The 20,094-nt window shown below is 36.8% G+C and overlaps 1 protein-coding gene across 1 annotated transcript; it reads right to left on the bottom strand.

Moving 5' to 3' along the window:
* Positions 1 to 8,874: 8,874 nt before the first annotated feature.
* On the bottom strand, positions 8,875 to 13,263 carry LOC120442257. Its single transcript, XM_039618329.1, has 6 exons — positions 13,240 to 13,263; positions 12,954 to 13,013; positions 12,379 to 12,696; positions 10,820 to 11,098; positions 9,281 to 9,397; positions 8,875 to 9,179 (listed from the first exon to the last, which is right to left on the bottom strand). Exons 1-6 carry the CDS (start codon positions 13,253 to 13,255, stop codon positions 9,046 to 9,048), a joined length of 924 nt encoding a protein of 307 aa, XP_039474263.1. The 5' UTR covers positions 13,256 to 13,263; the 3' UTR covers positions 8,875 to 9,045.
* Positions 13,264 to 20,094: the final 6,831 nt, after the last annotated feature.

The raw sequence follows: 20,094 nt of genomic DNA on the forward strand, positions 1-20,094 counted from the left end.
CTTTATTGACAGTCATGGGGTCAGTTTTCTTATTGAAATGCTTTACACCAAGAAAAACAGCCAAAACAAGAAGTAGAGTGCCAATGCTTGCTACCACAGCCACAGTCACAACAGTACCTAGAAAATATATAAATCAACACTGAGCAACTCAAATATTGTATGTTATTTAAGGGTTACATGACCTGAAGTCACAGGCTTTAGATATGCATTTAATATTGATGCATCAAACTGTATATTTCCAAAACATTTTTTTCAGTAAAGGGAATGAAAATGTACTCATACACAAGATAGCTGTGACATAATTACAATAATCAAATAAATCGATTTTTTTAAAATAATGATATAAAATAGAATTAAATAATTTAATGTAATTACCCGTGCAGCTTGTAACGTGGATGATCTTTTGGCCACTGCTGACATTGTTTTGAACAATACATGCCAGTTTTCCCATCAGTTGACCGTGTAAGGTGACGGTAACCTTTGAAATGCTGTGTTTTTCTGTACTCTTAGTTGTGGTCTGTAACAGTAGGTTATCGTCCAAAGACAACATAAACTCTACTTCATCTCCCTCAGAAGAGCAGCTGATTATCTTCTGTTCTGGTGACAAACACAACTGAGATGTAGCTGGCTCTAACACAGGAGCTGAAAGACATAGATATATTTGCAAATATAGTCATGTATGTAGATGCAGTGCTATTTGGAATTTTAAAAGATCCAGTGCCAGTCCTGCGAACTATCATCATTATGTGCTTGTGTAAGTTTTCTTTCTATGTTTGAAAGTGAAAATGAGAATATGCAACTAAAAACACAACATTTTATAGATAATTCAATTTAAGTTATTTATTTTTAAGGCAAACTTTGTAATACAACCTGCGACTAAGGTGTAACTAACCTGTGATTACTTGTAATTTCAGGTAACAAGTCAGGTAAAAATTAAAAGACTTTGATCATTTCTATTTATCTTTACACCACATTTCTAAAGTGTACATTGCTGTTAAATGTTATTTGAAAAAAAATTATTATAATAATTATTATTCAATCCTACCTTGTATATCCAGATAGATGTTTTTGGTGTGCAATAATGAACCATTGGTAGAGCTGTGTATTTCCACCATATACTCTCCAGAGTCATTTTTTGTTGACTTGTTGATCTTAAATGTCCCATTTTTGAAGACTGTAATATGATTCTTGTATCTTTCATTTATTACATGTAATGAATTATTTGACAATGTTAAAATGTTACTTGCATTCTTTTTCAAACTTGTCTTTGTGTGTGTATTAGTAGGTAGGTAAAAAATGAGCGGTTCGTCAAGTACTCCAAAACACTTTTGTGGTCCAGGTTGAGTTAAATTGCATTCCAAAGTTCCTAAAAGGGGGGGAAAAGTGGGGTTTTTTTTTTAAAAAAAAAAAGTAAAAATCTTACATGTGATGTACCCTCATGAATACAGTAACTAATTAAGAATTCTAGAAAATAGTTGCTTCAAAACCCTGTCTCTCTGTGTCTAAGACAATTTACACCATATTATATAATGCAACACTGTAGTAAAGTTCATAAATAGTATTGTAAAATACTTGTTGTGAATGACTTTCAATCTTAATATCAAAATTATAAAAGTAGCAATTTTGTTCACCTCTATTCAGCAATTGCTAAAATGTACCTTGCGCCAGAGCAGTCCGCGCCAGAGCTGTGACGATCATGTAGACCAAAATCATTTTCTGTTGTGATAGAATTAAAGTATTACCAACTGTTAACAGTGGACATAAATGGCCTCTTTTATTCCTCTTTTAAACCAACTGTCTTCTCAGTCAAAATTTGAACACTGGCATCTTCAAAAGAGGGAACTTTATCCTTTAGGTGCAGATGTACAGCTCAGTATTGTCCTTGCGAAGTAAACAACAAAATTCAGTTTTATTTTAAAATGAAGAAGAAAAAAATAAAAATAAATTTCATAAATGCTACACTCAGATAATATAGATATATGACGATTATCTATATAATTAGAAGACAGTTGTTGTTGAGATACAAATATACAAATTTAAAAAGGTTATACTTTTCAAAATTGTAAAAAAAAAATTGTAAAAGTCACTCACCACATTTACAATACAGGCTCTTTTGCTGTTTATCAATTGGCTTGTTTCTGGTCTTTCTGTCTTGTGTGGAGAGAATTGAGGAGGCAGTTACACTAGTACTGTAGTCATTATCGGGTCAAATACTAGGCTGCATGTAGTATTCAGAAACAATAGATATATATTCTATGCTACCACCAGTACCTTTGGCAAATGCTTTTATTAAAAGCACAGCTTTTTCCTTTTTTTGTATTCTTTTCCATCAAACCAAGAAGAAGAGCTAAAATATTCCAAACTACAGGCAGATTAGAATTAGAAGCTGGAAAACACAAATATCCAAATGGCATAGTAAGATATGGTTGATATGTATATCAAAGATACATACTCTTGTACATGGCTGTATTCTACTGGGCATTCAACATAAAATGTTTGCAGAGTGGCCGATACTAAATGACGCACATAGCCATAAATAGCAAGTTTTCACTTCAGATTAAAAAGATAATTTAGTAAACCTGTGCTGTCTTTTGCGTTATTTCTTGTTATCTCTTCTGTTTTGGATCATTTTAAAATGAAAAGTATAGTAGTTTTTATGCATTTCTTAAAATCATAAGCGTAGCATTACTCACATGCACCTTCCTCTTAGTGGCAGCAGGATAGTTTTGGGCAATCTACTCTATTTGTCTTGTGGTTTTCTTAGAATGTAGGAAGTATGTAGAATCATTGAACTACTCAGAAACTTGGGGCGTTATTTTATTTGTTCTCATTTTAACGACAATACAAGTTGCCAACTAATTATGTCATATATTAGTTGGATAAAGACTGCTGGCGTAAGTTAGAATAATTTTTCAAACTGTATAGATGTTTGAGTTTACAGTTCTAAGTATAAATTATGTGAGCTGTAATGACCTTAATTTAATTCTTCTATTGATTTTTCAGTTGCACTAACAACTTAAATTTTAACAAAGAAAATGATCTGAGATGATTAAACTGAAGTGGAAAAGACTTTCTGTCAGGGAACCCATTCTCTTGAATCATTTCCCTGAGAAGATCAGATTGGTGAGCTCAGGTTTATCCTTTCAATCGCTCTTAAAGGCATGTGTGTTTGTAAGCAGCCTTTTTCTTTGTCTCCATTATAGTTATTTCTCTTTCAAAATTGTTTCACCTCCTTTCCAATAGCTCACATTGTTTCTTATCTTGAGAAGTACTTTTTAACTTCAATAGCCCGTCTTTTAAAAGTGCTATATAAATAAGTATTATTGTTCTTAGTGTTGTTGCTGTTTTTGTTAAAGTATTTAGTTGAATCAGAATTGCATTTATTGGCCAAGTAAACGATAGTGTCTCTCAAGCACAGCAATGTAAAACACACAATATATAAGTGAGACAATGAACAATATACATAAACCACAATAAAAAAAAACAATCGAAAACCTTATATAGAAAAAATACAGGATTACAAATATGAATACCACAGAATGTACATAAAGTGCAGTTGCTGTTTGGCGGTGTGAAGCAATGTGACAGTTCAACTATTCAGGAGGGAAATAGCAAGGTGTTTACTATTTAAATTATTTAGTAGTATGCTCCACAGAATATGAAAGATTATTAATATTAAACCATTCATCCTTCATTTATGGAAAGTGTCCCAGGCGATCACTGTGTGAATGTGGAGAAGAGGAAGACAGGACCCAAATGCAGGACTCACAGGCTGGTGAAGGACGTGGACAGCGTTTATTAGGAACGCAGGGTGACCAGAATTTAACAGATCGACTAATGCTGACTGAAACACTAAATGGCTGGCTAACTGACCTGAAAAACACAAACGCAAATTAGGCAATGACAAGACAAGGAACTGAGGGAAACTGAGGGCTTACAATGGATAATACAATGGATAACAATGATGATTAGACACAGGTAAGAACACAGCTGAACTGAATCTAACTAATGACACACAGGAAATAGAATGGAACATAAGGCACGGAGACAGATGACAAACACAATAAAACTAGAAACATGAACATGTTGAACATAAACAGAGAACATGAACAAACTGAAAACATTGGGTCAACGACCCAGGAGACCTGACTCCCAGTGCTGGATAATTCAGCTCCCTAGAGTGAGACAGTACCTGACACAGCAAGCAAGGGTTAAGATCACCAGTGGTGTACAGAGGTCATATAAAAATTTTGTCTTTTTCTAACATATAGAACCTGTAGTATGCACATGGTGAGGGACTACTAAATATAAACATAAACTTATAGTGCCATTTAAAGTTTTATTTTGCAGGCTTTTAAAACAACAGTAATTCAGATAATAATTCTGATTTCTACAGTCCCAAATGGGACAGTCAATAATAATAATAATAATAATAATAATAATGATAATATATTAATAAATACATTTATTATAAATAAGAAGAAGCTTGAAAAAGACTTTCGTTAATTAAAGGCAATCTGGGTTTTTTTTTACAAAAAAAACCCAACAACAACAACAACAGTAATGTCATCAAGTGTAGATTGTATTTTTAAAACCTACATTAATGGTACAATCATGTATTTACTACTCAGACCAAAGTAGCAGTATAAATAATAGAATCTCAAAATATTACAATGAAGTATCTGCCCTCTGGCATGCAGTCAGACCTCTTTTCATGGTATTGATTTTTTTTTCATGCCCTGCATAGCACACTCAGCAACATAGTGCGAATTATCAAAGCTTGTTCGATGAAGCTAACAGGAAGTTTCACATTAGATATGAAAACCAAATGAACAATAGTGTGTATTTACACCACAAGTTGTTCCATTCTCACTGTCTCACTGTCAAACTAGGTTGATTATTTTTATCTACAAAGCTAAAATACAGCACAGAGATACACTGATAAAATGGAAGAAAAACAAATGTAGTTACGGTACCTTCAGTTTGAATTATTGCCCCAAAAAGTTTAAATACATATGTAGAGTTACACTATATTTTTGAACACTTACATATGTGACCGAAAACAGTGCTGTATGTATAACTGAAAACTAATTTAGTTTATATGTATATTCCCTGAAATAAAATATGCAGTTATATGTCAGAAAACATTATTAATCTAGTAAACAAAATCTTGTAAAGACTTTACCTCTGCAGGCCGCCAGGTGCCAAAATTAGTACATAAAATTTTAAGTTAGCTTATGTTTATGGTAACATTTGAAACACTGGATTTCTCCGCTGTCCAGTTGCTCAATGATTGGTTGTAATCTTTGCTTTGTATGAGAATTGACACAAAATTAAATTATCTTTTACAGAATAAAATGCTGTTGTTTTGATTTTTGTATCATTACTATTGAGTTTTGATTTCATAATGGGTGATGACTGCTAGTGTTTTGGTCTCTGTTTTGTATTTCTAGCCCTGTAGTTCTTCTTTTGCTCTCTTCTTAGGTTTTTTTCCTGTGGCCTGGTGTTGAGTATGGGTTTATTTCATGTTTTTTGTCTTTTTCCCCCAGTCAGTTGCATCTCATGTCACTCCTGCCCCTGTGGCCGTGTTCCCTCTGTTCTGTATCAAGTCCGTGCCTCTGGGCCTGTCGTGTGTTTCCTCTTTTATTTTGATAGTCCTTGGCCCTCGTCAGTGTATCTAGTTTTGCCTTCCCTCATCTCTTTATGTCTGATTAGACCCAGCTGTGTTCCCACCTGTTTCCCATCCTCTCGTGTTCCTACTTGTGTATTTTAGTTCTGAGTCTTCCCCTGCTCAGTGTCACGTCGTACCTTCGCATTAGCTGTGTGTTCCTCACCCATCGTGTTTTGTTAGGTCATGTCATGTCATGTCACGTCATGTCATGAACTCCAAGTGCAGGTCGTTCTTCCTAGTTTGAGTTTTGTTTTATTTTTCTAGAGCTCATGTATTATGTTCTCAGTTTGTTTTTTGCCAGCAAATAAAGCTGCCGCCTTAAGTCATATATGCTGAGTCCTGCATTTGGGTCCTCCTCCTGCCTGCCACACAACCAAACCGTGACAGCCAATTAAAGTAAAAGATGCAGCTCCTAACCCTACTCAAGTAAATTTAAATAAATGTAAGTATTTTTTTAAATGTACTTCTAAAAGTACTTTTATTGCACCATGTTCATTCACTCATGAGCTGCTGTAACATGGAGCAACTGGCTGAATTGCCACCTCAGCATGCAGTCAAGTTCTATTGAGTCTAGCTAATGGCCTACTAATTTTTTTCAGGTGTGTTGCAGCACAGACACATTTAAAAGTTTCAGTAAACCAGCCCTTGAGGACTGTAGTTTGACATCCCTGATGTAGAAACACCTTATTGCATTTGATCAGGTGGTTAAGACATTCAGAGCTTCCAATTAACCACTTTATTTCCCATTTCTGACATTTTCTTGCCAGTTATGATCCCACTGACAGTAGTTAAACACAAGTTGGTGGTGAGGCTCATCCCTCAGGCCCTTGGTTATATAACATTTGCATGTAGCACCTGAAGTATGTCCATGGTGAGGAATTCCTAAATTAAATGAGATCATAAACCTATCGGGTCTTTACAGACCTTTACACTGACAGTCATCTCATTAAGTGTGAATTATATTTTTAAAGCCTATGTTAATGCACTGTGATACATTTATTGGTGATAGCAAAATCATGAAATTATAGTAACAGAACATGAGATATGTGAGGTGCAGTAAGAGCTCATTTCCTGTTATTGAACTGTGCTTCTCAGAATTATGGTGGACATATGCTTAAAGCACTTTTTTTTCCATGTCTTGTATAGTATACCAAACTTTGTTAAGACACTAACAGGAAGTTTCAAATAAGACATAAGAATCGAACATGCGCTAGTGTGTTTAGACCACAACTTTTTCCAGTCTCTGCTTCAGACAAGTAACGACTAGGGTGTTTATTTTTAGCTACAAAGATACAATAAAACAGAGAGACACACTAATATAATGAAAGAGAAAGAGATGTGGTTACAGTGCATGAAATTAGACTAATTTAAAAAAAATGTAGAGTTTACTTTTGAATATAACTTCCTTATGTGATGGACAGAAGCATTTTTTGCACAAGTCTAGTATCTCTCGCTCTCATATATATATATATATATATATATATATATATATATATATATACACACACACACACACGCTTTGCACGCACACGCACACGCACACACACACACACACACACACACACACACACACACACACACGTGTGTATATATATGTATCAGAGCCGGTATTTGTATCTGTATTTGTTGATGGGGGAAAAGTATTTGTATTCGAGTAAAATTCAAAATAGGCGTAAAAATCCAGTTTTTTGCATTACACTTCTAATTAATGTTATAGTGTAAGTATTCTTTAATTATATCCATTATAATAATTATGGATATGCTATATTAGCAGATGTTTTTGCATAAATCCAGTAATGAACATGTAACAAGGAATGTCACTGAAAAGAAAATAACACCAGCCATTGACTCATCCATGGTTAAACCAACAACTAATAAAATACCATTGTGAACATCATGAACCCCAACCACCACCAGTCTTTGTTGGAGGATGCAGAACAGACAGTGAAACTGACTTGCAGGGGCAGAACATGGCTGTGATGATGAATTGGTGCTGGTGGGGGTAGTTGGCAGACAGTACCAGGAATAAAATGCTTTAAGTGCATATGATTATGCATAACAGATGTTGACAGATGTTTGATATCTCTGCCTCTGCTGATCTGACTTTTGCACACATTACATATCAGTTTGGTTTCATCTGCAGCACTGAGTGTAAAATGCTTCCTCACAGAACTTGATCAAGTTGTTTTGGCTGGGGGAGGACCAAGAGGTGGCAGCAGGAGCACTCTTTTCCATTTGGTTGGCCAAATCCATGTGGGGAGTTTCAGCTAAGTTAATGAGTGAATGGACAACGGGAAGCTCTGCTAAGGTTAACTAGCCTATAGCCTATAGGCTATATCTGACAGAGCAACTTATATGTACCGTATAACTCCCACAAGTGCATGCAATTCGACACAACTACACAAGCATTGTTTTATCCTTTTGAACCGAACCTTAACGTTACTCTGTCAACAGCCTATTGTCTAAATCCGGTCCCCAATCTTTTGTGCGCCACGGACCGGTTTATGTCAGGCAATATTTTTACGGACCGGCATTTAAGGTGTCGCGGTTAAATACAACAAAATAAAACCAGTACCGGTACCAAAAAAAATAAAATAAAATTTATTCATAACACACAGGAAAAGACACAGGGAAACTGAGGTAACAATAAAAACAATAAATATTAACAATAAAAACGAATAAAAACCCTGAAGACCGTAAATTTCACACCCAAACCTCAACACTCACGGCCCGGTACCAAACGACTCACAGACCAGTACCGGTCCATGGCCCGGGGGTTGGGGACCGCTGGTCTAAATTACCAAGCTAACAGAGCTACGTAAACAGAGCGAACATGAGAGCACCCGACTGCAGACGTCAATAATGCAGCGTAATTGATTAATCTCCCTATCCTCGCTAAAGTTATAAACTGCCTACAGAACCCAGTTAAGGCACAATAAAATCTATTCAACAAAAATAGTGATGCAGTTCAGTCTTTTTATCGCTCAGCCGAGCCTTCTCTGTTGCTCGGCTGAGCGATATATATATATATATATATATATATATATATATATATATATATATATATATATATGTATATATATATATATATATATATATATATATATATATATGTATGTATGTATGTATGTATGTATGTATATATATATATATATATATATATATATATATATATATATATATATATAGTTTGTCCTCTGTTAACATGTTCCTCACAGCAATAACACAATAGTTTTGCTTATCATTCATGTTAGTCCTTTTGATTGATGAATCCTTGAGTAATTAGGATAACTCGATAGTGAAAAACATAATAACAAATAATCAATAACAAAAATTTTGGAATACAAGCAAAAAAATTCATCAATCCATCTTCTTCATGGCTGATCCACTTCAGAGTCAAGTTCAGTGCTGGAACCTATCCCAGCTGATTCTCCTGAGTTAATTTTGTTTAATTTGTTATCATTTGTCACTTTAACATCTCTGTAGATAATGTCACTGTCAACATCATCTGAGGGGGAAAAATAAACAAAAAAGTATATTGTGTTTTGGAGGAAGGTATATTGTTTTAAAAGTCTTTTTTCCCAAGTGATGTTTAAGTATTTCACTTACCCTCATCAACAGTTGTTGGTCTTGTTTTTTCACAAAACTGTTTTACAGCCAAACTCAAAGCCACAACGATAAAGAGCGTGATGACAGTTGCTATCACTGTCAAGGTTGTAACAGAATCTGAAATTCAAAAGCAAATGTTAGACAATATTGAATATCTTGACAAAATGAAAGATACCAAAATGCTTCTCAGATATTTCTTTATATTTTGTTCCATTGTTCCATCCACCTGATGTTGAACATACAGTAAGATCAGGGCATGTATAATAACTTGTACCCACAAGAATTCATAAGTGACATCCAATACTGCAATTTGAAGACACTGAGGCTGAAAGGTAAACTGTTTTTGTCATAACCGTCTGCATGGCAGGCAGAGGTTGGGACGCCAATTGCAGGAATCAAATACTTAAGGATGAACTAAAGGGGGCAGCTTTTTTGCTGTAACAGCAAAAACTCAGGAACACTAAATACAAGAAAACGAAACAGGAAACTAAGAACTTGGAACTGGGAGCTAAGAGTAGCCAGGAACAATGAAGTACCTCAGGGAAACACACAGCAACCAGGACGATGCAACATTGAGCAGAGGAAGACAGTGGGCTTAAATACACACCCTATCATGAGGCCATGGGAAACACTAGGGAACACAGCTGGAACTAATACAGAAAAGTGAGACTGAAAAGGAAAACTGAATGAGATTCTGAATGAGAAATCTGGTAACCTCTCACAAATGCATACCAAAAGGTCCATTTTAAAAAAGGCAGCTATAACTAAACTTTTTTGCACATTTAAAATAATGAACATTTTGATAATTCCTTTTCAAAATGAAATAAATATTTTGCACACCCAGACACATTTTAAAGGACAATGGTCACATCTGCTGTTTCTGGGGGGGTTTTGCCTGCTGTTGCAGAGGAAAATGCTGCCTTTGGACAGCCACCTGACACTGTGCGATAGCAGGTCATGGTGCTCAGCAGACTTTTCTGAGAGCATCATGCGGAATAAGCGGTGCTGGAGGCTTGATGTTGAGCGAATAAAATTAATTGTAGCCATGACGCCGTCCATTGTCGTTTTGAGCTCTGTACTTAGTTTTGCGCACAACACTGTCTGATGCACAATGCAGTGTAAGGTTCTCAACTGAGGTGCAACAGCCAACCACCGCGCTGCCAAACCACTCACTTTACCTGCCATGGATGGAGCCCCATCCGTCACATGTATACAGACACGCTTCATATGCAGACCACTTTCCTCAAAAAAGCTGAAATCTTCTCAAACATTATTTCGCCAGGTCTAACGGTAGTAAGCCGAACAATTTGCCATCAAAAAACGGACATATATGCACAATTTCATTTTTTTCTTTTTTAAAATTAATTAATTAATTTATGTATTGCGTTTTCTCTGCGTTTCTGCCAGGACCACAGGCAGGGCCACTCGCAGGTTGCTTCTGGGCCACATGTGGCCCGCGGGCCGCCATTTGAATAGGTTTGCAGTACTGTATCAGATAATATTATTGAACTGTTAAACAATAGATTTTAAATACTCTACCTTTGCAGGCTGCCAGGTGAATAACTGTTTCATTTCTGCTAATATTATTCCAAACTTGGCAACTAAGGTTTCCATTCAGCTTCCCATGTAAGTCGACAGTAAGATATGAGAACTGGGATGTACTGATGTTTAGAGATTGGTTGTGATCGTTGCTTTGTGTAAGTATCTGACCATCCAAATTCAAAATGAATTGTACTCCATCTCCTTCAGAGAAGCAGCTGACTTTCATCTGTTCTGATGACAAGCATTTCTGAGACAGGCCTGGCTTTGACACTGGAGCTAGAAGAGACAACAAAAAGGACAAAGAAAAAAAGAAAAGAAAAATAGACGTGACAAATTTCAGAGTAATGAAAAAACACATTTTGTTAGCTTGACTAAAAAATAAACCTGTTTTAATTTTCTTGACTGAGATCAAATGCATACCAGTAGAGTTTATGCATGTACATGTTTTCCTTATCAGGAATTAATTGAAAGTTCATGTCAATTAAATTGCTGAAAGAAAAATAAAATTTCAATGATATACCTTCCGTGTTTGCATTTTGGTTTTTCCCATATTCAGTGTAACTGACAATTCTCAAACTTCAATTCAGTTTTCAGCTTTTCCCCTAAATATCTGTTTAACTGTACACTGCATTAAGTGCATAATTTTAAAATCTGCAAAGCAAACACATTAAAAGTATACTTGCATTTGCAGATTTGAAGGTTAAAAATTAAAATGAATTATTAACCCATCAAGCCTAACACCAAGTGAGCTTATGCAGGGCTAGTTGCCCATCATCCTTCTACAATATTGGTGAGAATTGAATCAAACTTGCACATAATGGATTGCATTTATATAGCGCTTTTTGAGACCCTCAAAGCACTTTCCATTACAATTCCACTATTCATTCACTCTCACATTCACACACTGATGGAGGCAAGCTACAGTTGTAGCCACAGTAGCCCTGGGGCAGACTGACAGAAGCGAGGCTGCCATATCGAGCCATCGACCAGTAGGAGGCAGGTGAAGTGTCTGCCGCCTACTGACAGACAGAGCTGGGGATCAAACCGGCAACCTTCCGATTACAAGATGGGCTTCCCAACCCCCTGAACCACGATCGCCACATAGTGATTACCTAATCAGCCTTAAAGTGAAATTTGCAAAAAATAAATAAATAAAAAATCACCTAAGTTGACACCAAATTGTGCTCTATGTCAAGATCAGATTTATCATTTTACAGATAATAACATGAATTGTGATGGACTGTGAGCTACTCCATCACTGGTGTTCTGGTTCTAAATTGTTATTCAGTGTTAACTTTCCAATTTACAGTCCACCATCAAACACAAGCACATTGCTGCAGTTCCTAAAATTAACTAAAATTCATACAACTTATGATAGATGTATTGTTAAGTCTGAAATATTGTCTATTACATGTCTAACATTTATTGACTTTTTAACATTTACTAGGTTTTCAATGTGTGTGTTTTAAAAAAACATAAAAGTTTGTATATCTTAACAAACACAACAAAATTTGAGTTTAAAACAAAACAAACAAACAAACAAAAAAACAACTTACCTTGTATTTTTAGATATACATTAATTTTTTTCAGTAACTTTCCATCATGATCATGTTCTTCCAACTGGTAATGTCCAGAATGTTTCTTCGTGGCTTCACCTACTTTGAGTATTACAGTGTCTATGCTGTCTGACTGATTTACATATTCCTTATCTAATGTAACTTTCCCTTGATTGCTTATTTTCAAAATCCTGTGTTTGTCATCCTTCGTGATTACAATCGAAGTACCACGTTTATATGACAGATGAAAAATTAGCGGCTGTCCTGTAGCTCCAAAACAAGTTGCAGAAGATTCAGAGAAAATGCATTCACCTGAGCCTAAAAGAAAAAAACCCCCCAACATATTATGTAAAATATAGATTAAAAGGAAATCAAATATACAAATAAAATACAACTGACAAATTATATATTTTAATTTTAGGCTCATCCAGTATAATTGCTAACTGTACTGTAAGTACTATAAGTAATCCTCAAATATAAATCTTTAACTATAATAAATAATTTTTTAATTATAGGTCATTCAATCAATATTTTTGTATTGAAAGCTGAGTACAACATACTATTAAACTGAGTACCTTTTGCCAGGGCTGTTGTTGCCAGAACTGCAATGCTAATGTAGATGATAATCATTGTTTCTGTAACACAGACGTCAACATTTTGAAACATGTCACACTATATTTAAAGTTATGCTCGCCCTAATTTATTCAAACATTTACAAGGTTACATACAAAGTTGTTTCTGTATAAATCAAAAAAAGGTTAAATAATATCTAAAGAATAGTATACATTTGTAGATTAAAGAATCTATCTTGTTTTAATCAGTATCAACCTGCATAGATTCAAATTAAAAGCTTTCACTCACCATTTAAGGAGGGCATGTGTTCTATGTGGTAGCGTGAGACTGCACTGTGAATTTTTAATAGACTGAAGGTTGGCCTATGGTCATCCTCTTTGCTTCTAAAGAAAGCAGCTATTGACCCACAGATGTACAAATTGGTCTAGCTAGCAAGCAAGCAATTTATTTATATAGCACTTTCAGACAACTCATAGCTGAAAACAAAGTGCTGTACACTTGACATGAGAAAAAAACAATACATTAAATTATATTTTAAAAATAAACTAATAATTGAAATTAAATTAAAACAATAAAATCAGTTAATTAAAACCTAAGTTAGTAACAACAAGTTTGAAAGACTCTGCCGGGTTCCTAAATCAATAGAGGCAGAATCACAAGGTCTGCTTGAACTAAATACGATCACCTTTGTTTTGCTTGAATTACATTTTAAAAGGTTTTGGGTCAATCCAAGTTTCAATATCTTCTAGACATGACAGAAGCAATTTAATACAGAAGGCATCTTTCTGCTTCAGAGGCAGATAAATCTGGCAGTTGTCGGCGTAACAGTGGAAGGATATTCCATGCCTTCTAAGGATGGTTCCCAAGGGCTGTAAATATAATGAAAAAAGAATCCTAGAATTGAAGCCTGAGCAGATCCGGAGGCCGACTGTGTGGAAGACGGCGGCGGGAGCTGAGCAGGTTTAAGAGGCCGGCCGCGTGGAAGACTCCTCCAGCGGAGGCAGAAGGCTGAACGGGCCCCTCGGACCCTCCAGCAGATTCAGACAAAGGCTGGCGCGGTTCTCCAGAACCCCCAGCAGGAACAGAGGAAGGCTGGATGGGCCCCTCTGACCCTCCAGCAGAGGCAACACAGGGTCAGCAGGTATGTAGACCCTTGACTGAACAGATAACTGAGCTGCGGGCAGAGCTAATGGCTGAGCTGGTGAGTGGGATACAGGCTGAGCCGGTGAGTGGGCTAACGGTTGAGCGGCAGGCTGCGCTACAAGCTGAGCTGCTGACAGGGTAGGTGACCAAACTGCAGACTGAGCAGATAACTGAACAGATAACAAAATGGATGACTGAGTCAGAGGACCTAGTGACTGAGCAACAATAACAATAACACTGAACCGAAGGCAACACAGCAGGTAACTGAACTGCAGACTGTGCAGAAAACTGGGCCGGTGACTGAGTCAGTTTTTTAATGTCCACAAAACTCACCGATCAGGGAGTGGAGGACAGGAAGTTGTCAAAGAACACCACCTGTATGTGCTGCTTGCAATTGTCTGCGGCATGGATTACGCTCCTGCAGTAGTCCCATAGCTGCGCAAGCTATTCCTCCTCCGAGGCAAAACGTGAGTCTGCTGGGTCCATGTTGTGGTCGTGTCGTTCTGTCCTGGTCTGTGTGCAGGCGGGCAGGAAATGGACCCAATGTGCAGATTCACAGAGGCGGAAACTTAAACTCAACTGAAAGAACCTCAGCTTTATGGCTGGCAAAAAGCAAAACAGAAACCCAACTGGAACTTGAAACAGAACACACAGGCTATAAATTCTGAAAACTCACTTATGAATTCTTATTGTATTTAGGGGCACAATAACAGCAAAGAGCACTGAGTGATTGACTTCAAAACACGTCAGCTCAAATCTGGAAGATAAAGGCTGTAAAAAGCACTGTTTACATTTAAAATTCTTTTTTAAAACAACCACTGTACCGCCTCCTCTCCCTGATGTCCTAGGTGTGTTAAAATAGGATCAACCTGTTGGTAGAGGTTTGGATGAAATACTGGACTCACCAGTGTTAGGGTTAGGGGACACCTGAAGTCCAGGTTCCAGGAGGTGAATAACTCCATCAGAATAAAAGATTTGTGTACCAGCAATCTGGCGTTTACCTGGCCAACACTGACAGGAGCTGGGGCAGAGGTATGGGCCTAGGCCAGGGATGTAGCATAACAACATGGCATAGGTAAGTCGGTATATGTGACAGCAGTGGGTACCAGAATTTCTGTCCTCCATTAGCAATCGGAACTGTATTTTGATCAGAACTTAGGAAATTGGGTCTTTACTGGTGTACGATCGCCAATCGCTTCTGAATCTCCGGAGTGAAACATGACAGGAGCAGGAGAAATAGTAATTAGTTAGATTACTTGTTACTGAAAAAAGGAAAGCCGTTAGTAACATTGTTACTTTTAATCACCATTACTTTTAACTGTTACTTTTTGTCACCTCATATCCTGAATGTGGGTTAGTCCTGTATATTAATGCTCAGTCTGTGTTCCCCTCTCACATCTGGCTGCCTGTCAGGCCTATACAATAAAATCTTGATCCTGAATACAAGATAAAAGGTGGAGATGTGGGAGCAGCAGGCAGTCAGTCAAAAGTAAATGGAGTCATTCTCCAAATCAAGGCCACCTCATTGGACTGCTACAGTTGTAACCCAATTATTCCCAGGCCACATGTTTTTAAAGAAAACATGTGGCCTGTAATGGTATATACAGTGGTATATACAGTGAAAGGTGGTGGACCAATTACAGCCGAGGAGGTCAGATGCATCCTCCCCCTTGCTTGGGCAACGGCTCTGAAAGCAATCTTATCACAGACAAACATAAGAAAATGGCATTGAGGTGAAAAGGAACGCAATTTGTCCTGTATTTCAGCTTGAATGAAAAAACACACAAAACTGGAGTTATTCTGTGTCTTTACAGTGCACAGCTGCCTCTTCTTCTCTCATTCTCTCCCCCTCCCTTTCCTGATGCCACTTCAATCATGAAACTGATCAATGATCAGCTGATCGGCTTTTCTGCCGCAAGTCCCGTCTGTCTTGTTTGTTGCGCATAGCAGATATGTTGAATTATCAATCAACAGGCACAAATAATTTTAAGGGAGATGCTGATTTTTTTTGCAGACTAGGTCACTTCATGGAATGTACAGATGAGTGTGAATGAAATATAATAGTTTTGTAAATTGTATTTTCCTTTTCCAGACATAAAAAAACAGAAAAGCACTGAGGATGTTGTGATATACATGAGAAGTGAAAAAAATACATGAGTAATGAACAAAATAAAAAACTGTATTTAGAAAGCCTGGACAAAACAAAGAAATGAGCAACTAAAAAAAGAGTGCAGGCTCATTATAGACAAGATGACTTAACTTCTGGGGAATAAAAGGATGTAGTTTCAACTACAGTGTTCTGTGGTCTAAGTAATGATATGAGAGTGAGTTTGAAAAAATTATGTGCAAGTTAAATTTTCACCCATTAAACCCTGCTGTTCTATCTCTTTTCTTTCTCAATTACTTCCTTCAACCCAACAAGTGACAGATGACAGTTTTCCTTCATGAAGCTTGAAAGAAAAAAAATGTAATTTTTTTTATTCCACTAATAAAAAAAACTGACATGAAGAGCTGTCACTGATGGTTGATGCCATTTAAGTCTTTAAAGAATTAGTTTTCAACTGGAATATCTATTTTTGTACAGGAAAAGCACACTTTACCCAAATGTTTTTAAGGCCATGTTGCACTAAAGATGGAAAAAACAGGGAAATGTAAATCACACTGTCAGTTGATCATTACTGTTTGTATCTAATATGAAACTTTCACACTGTTAGTTAATAGAAATGCCTTTGGCCCCATCATGTGGTCAGTGCTGATCACTGCATTAAATGCAAATCAAGCTTCATCTTGTCTCAAACTGTTCTTTCCCTGTACGAGCCAACATTACAGATGTCGACATATTGACACAGAGAAATTGATAATAATAAAGTGATACAAATAAAGAAAACGTTAAAAAAAAAGAAGACGAAAAAATCAACTTGTGTATTAAGGAAAAGGCAGCATTATTCCTTTTATCTCTTATGCTTGCATTTGTTGTAATGTTTTTTATGGTAAAACACACAAACACAGCATGAGAAAAACAAAATCTTTATTATACTTAAAAAATGGGACATGATAACAAATGTGACTTTTCAAATGTCTTTTTTATACATATCAACAAACATTCTTATTACTGCTGCATTTGTGTCACATAAGATATTTTAAAATGTTACCTGGTTAATCAGAGCTATTTCCACAATGAAACAGGCTAATGTGTAAAGTCATTGTAAGCTACCTCGTGTGCCCTTCATGTTTTTTGTATTGTTACTTGATAAGAATAAGTGAGCATTTACTATTATGGATCATCTACTATGATTCGTAATAGTGAACAAACAAGCCATTGTTGTGCATGATACCGATACTGTAGTTGCACACTGACCTCTGTGCAACGGCAGCAGTTGTTTAGCAGTTTAGCAGCTCAGTGACCACACGACCTTGTGGTTTCTAAGGTTGTGACAATGAACGCAGTGAAGACCAGCTTTGATGCATAGGCACAGCTCACATCATCTAAAAAGAACACAATGTAAGCAAAGCACCAACACTATTGAAAAAAGGCTTTGTTTAATCCCCGGGGGTAAAATTTGGATTAGGACTTTTACAATATTGTCAATATTGTTGTTGTTTATTTGAATTATGGCCTACCTTTCTTATTACATGAAGAATACCTCTTCATGTAATAAGAAAGTAACATCAATTGCAGATGTCTTACTTTGATAGGAATCATCATTGTAGAGTTTCAGCTAAGTTGAGGTCAGATATAATGTTTTGTGCAAAAATTAAAGTTTTCCTGTGACTTGAGTGATGTTTTCTTTGTATACAAGTTTGGAGTTAAAAATGTTATCTGCAGCAACATCTGAAAGAAGTAACACAAGGAACGTAAATATGGTGTAGTCACATTCTGTTACTATTGCATTTATCTGGGACTCTCCACCATTTGACCTTAGAACTGAAGAAGCTTCTCGAATGCGAGGTGAAACGTCTTCAAGCAACTTACAGAAGTCCAGACGCTTTTCTTTCCAAGCTCCTTAGACTATCTATCACTATAGCTGACTGAATCCAGATGCTCCTGTTACAGTTGTGTTAAGAATATTATTTTGAGGACTTTTTATTTGTTTGTTTGTTTTTTAAACAAAGATATACCACTGGATACTTATGAACACACCTAAAAATTGAATACCATATGATTTATCCTTTGTAGCATGTCTGTCTGTGTCTGCCTGACACCAACTGCACTGGGTAGCGGATGTCTTAAAATAGGCTTAAGTCACTGTTACTGCCAGGACCTGGTGATATATACTGAAGAACAGCGTGGCAGACAGCCTGAACCTGTGCTCTTCATCATGTGGGACGATCGTGACTCAAGAGTTGGGAGTTCGCCTTGTAATCGGAAGGTTGCCGGTTCGAGCCCCCGGCTTGGACAGTCTCGGTTGTTGTGTCCTTGGGCAAGACACTTCACCCATCACCTACTGGTGGTGGTCAGAGGGCCTGGTGGCGCCAGTGTCCGGCAGCCTCGCCTCTGTCAGTGCGCCCCAGGGTGGCTGTGGCTACAATGTAGCTTGCCATCACCAGTGTGTGAATGGGTGGATGACTGGTTGTGTAAAGCGCTTTGGGGTCCTTAGGGACTAGAAAAGCGCTATACAAATACAGGCCTTTTACCATTTACCATCACAGGATTAATGTTAACTGTTTATTTTGCTTTTTTATGTCCTGCAATGTACATTTGTCAATATAGTCTGCACCACAAAAGTTTGTGAAAAGAAGCAAAAGGAAGTATCAGTTAACACCCTGGTGTGAAAACCACATTAGGTTAAAGCCACAACTCTTTCTTTTTTTAGTGTCTCTGCTACAGACGCACTAACATGTATGTTCTGAAGTACTGCATGGCAGACAGCACGAACCTGTGATCTTCGTCTCAGGATTTATGTCAAAAGATAAAGAAAAGTCTGTTCACACACATTTATGTATAAACATTTGCTACCACAGCAGGAGTGAAACAAAAATCACATGTAAAATGTGACAGCTGCAAGTGATGGCTTGTCTTTTTTCTCAGCAGCTTCAGAAAATCACCCATTTCTGTGCACATAGTTACAGATTTGTCTCCACATTTACAAATCATGCCACACTTTTAAATCTGAGTGAATTTCACAAGATCTTGCAGATCACATGCTCTGCATTTTATTGCTTTTAGTTAACTGTAAAAACTTTGGCTCCACCATGTGATGAGTGCTGATACTATGCGTTTTTCCATTTACTACTAAAGGTTACAGCTTTTACTAGATCATCACAGAATTATCACTAATCACCAAATAATACATGTAAAGCGAAACACCAAAATAAAACACCAATTCTTGTTTCATGTGAGGTTATTACAGCGTTGTCCCTTTCTACGTTATGCTTGACTTAAACATAATGGTTTGTGTGATTGAGATACATACAGAGAATAAATGTAACACTTTGAGACAGATTTATGTAAAACATGAGGAGAGCGCAGATTTTATTGTACTTAAAAAATGGCATGGGATCACAAAACCTGACAAATATTACTGTAATTCTAAATGTTGGTCAACAAGCTTCATTTATTGCATTTGTTGTCATTGCATTTGAAAAAAAATGAAATTTGAATTGCATCACCAGGTTGCCGACCAAACACACACAGTTATACGTGTCTCACAAAGTCCATTTACTGACTTTTTCAGACATGTCAACACTTTTGCCACACATTTCACACCTTACATAAGATATTTATATTAATCACACTTTGCATTAAAATACTGCTTAGAAGAATTGCCTGCAGGGGAGTTTGTGCCCTTCATGTTTTTGTATTGCTGCTTGATGTCTCTGTTGGTTCTCAGTCATCCAAAACTCAAGCTAAGCAACAAAGCATATGCTGTGCAGTGCAGTGAGCTCTACACTGCACAGAAACAGCATAGCCACTCGACAAATACATGACACAACATAGAAGAGCCACCTCGACAGGACAAGACTCAGCTGTACATCTGCACCTAAAGGACAAAGTCACTC

This window comes from Oreochromis aureus, linkage group 10 (genome assembly GCF_013358895.1).
Source record: "Oreochromis aureus strain Israel breed Guangdong linkage group 10, ZZ_aureus, whole genome shotgun sequence".
Lineage (NCBI taxonomy): Eukaryota > Metazoa > Chordata > Actinopteri > Cichliformes > Cichlidae > Oreochromis > Oreochromis aureus.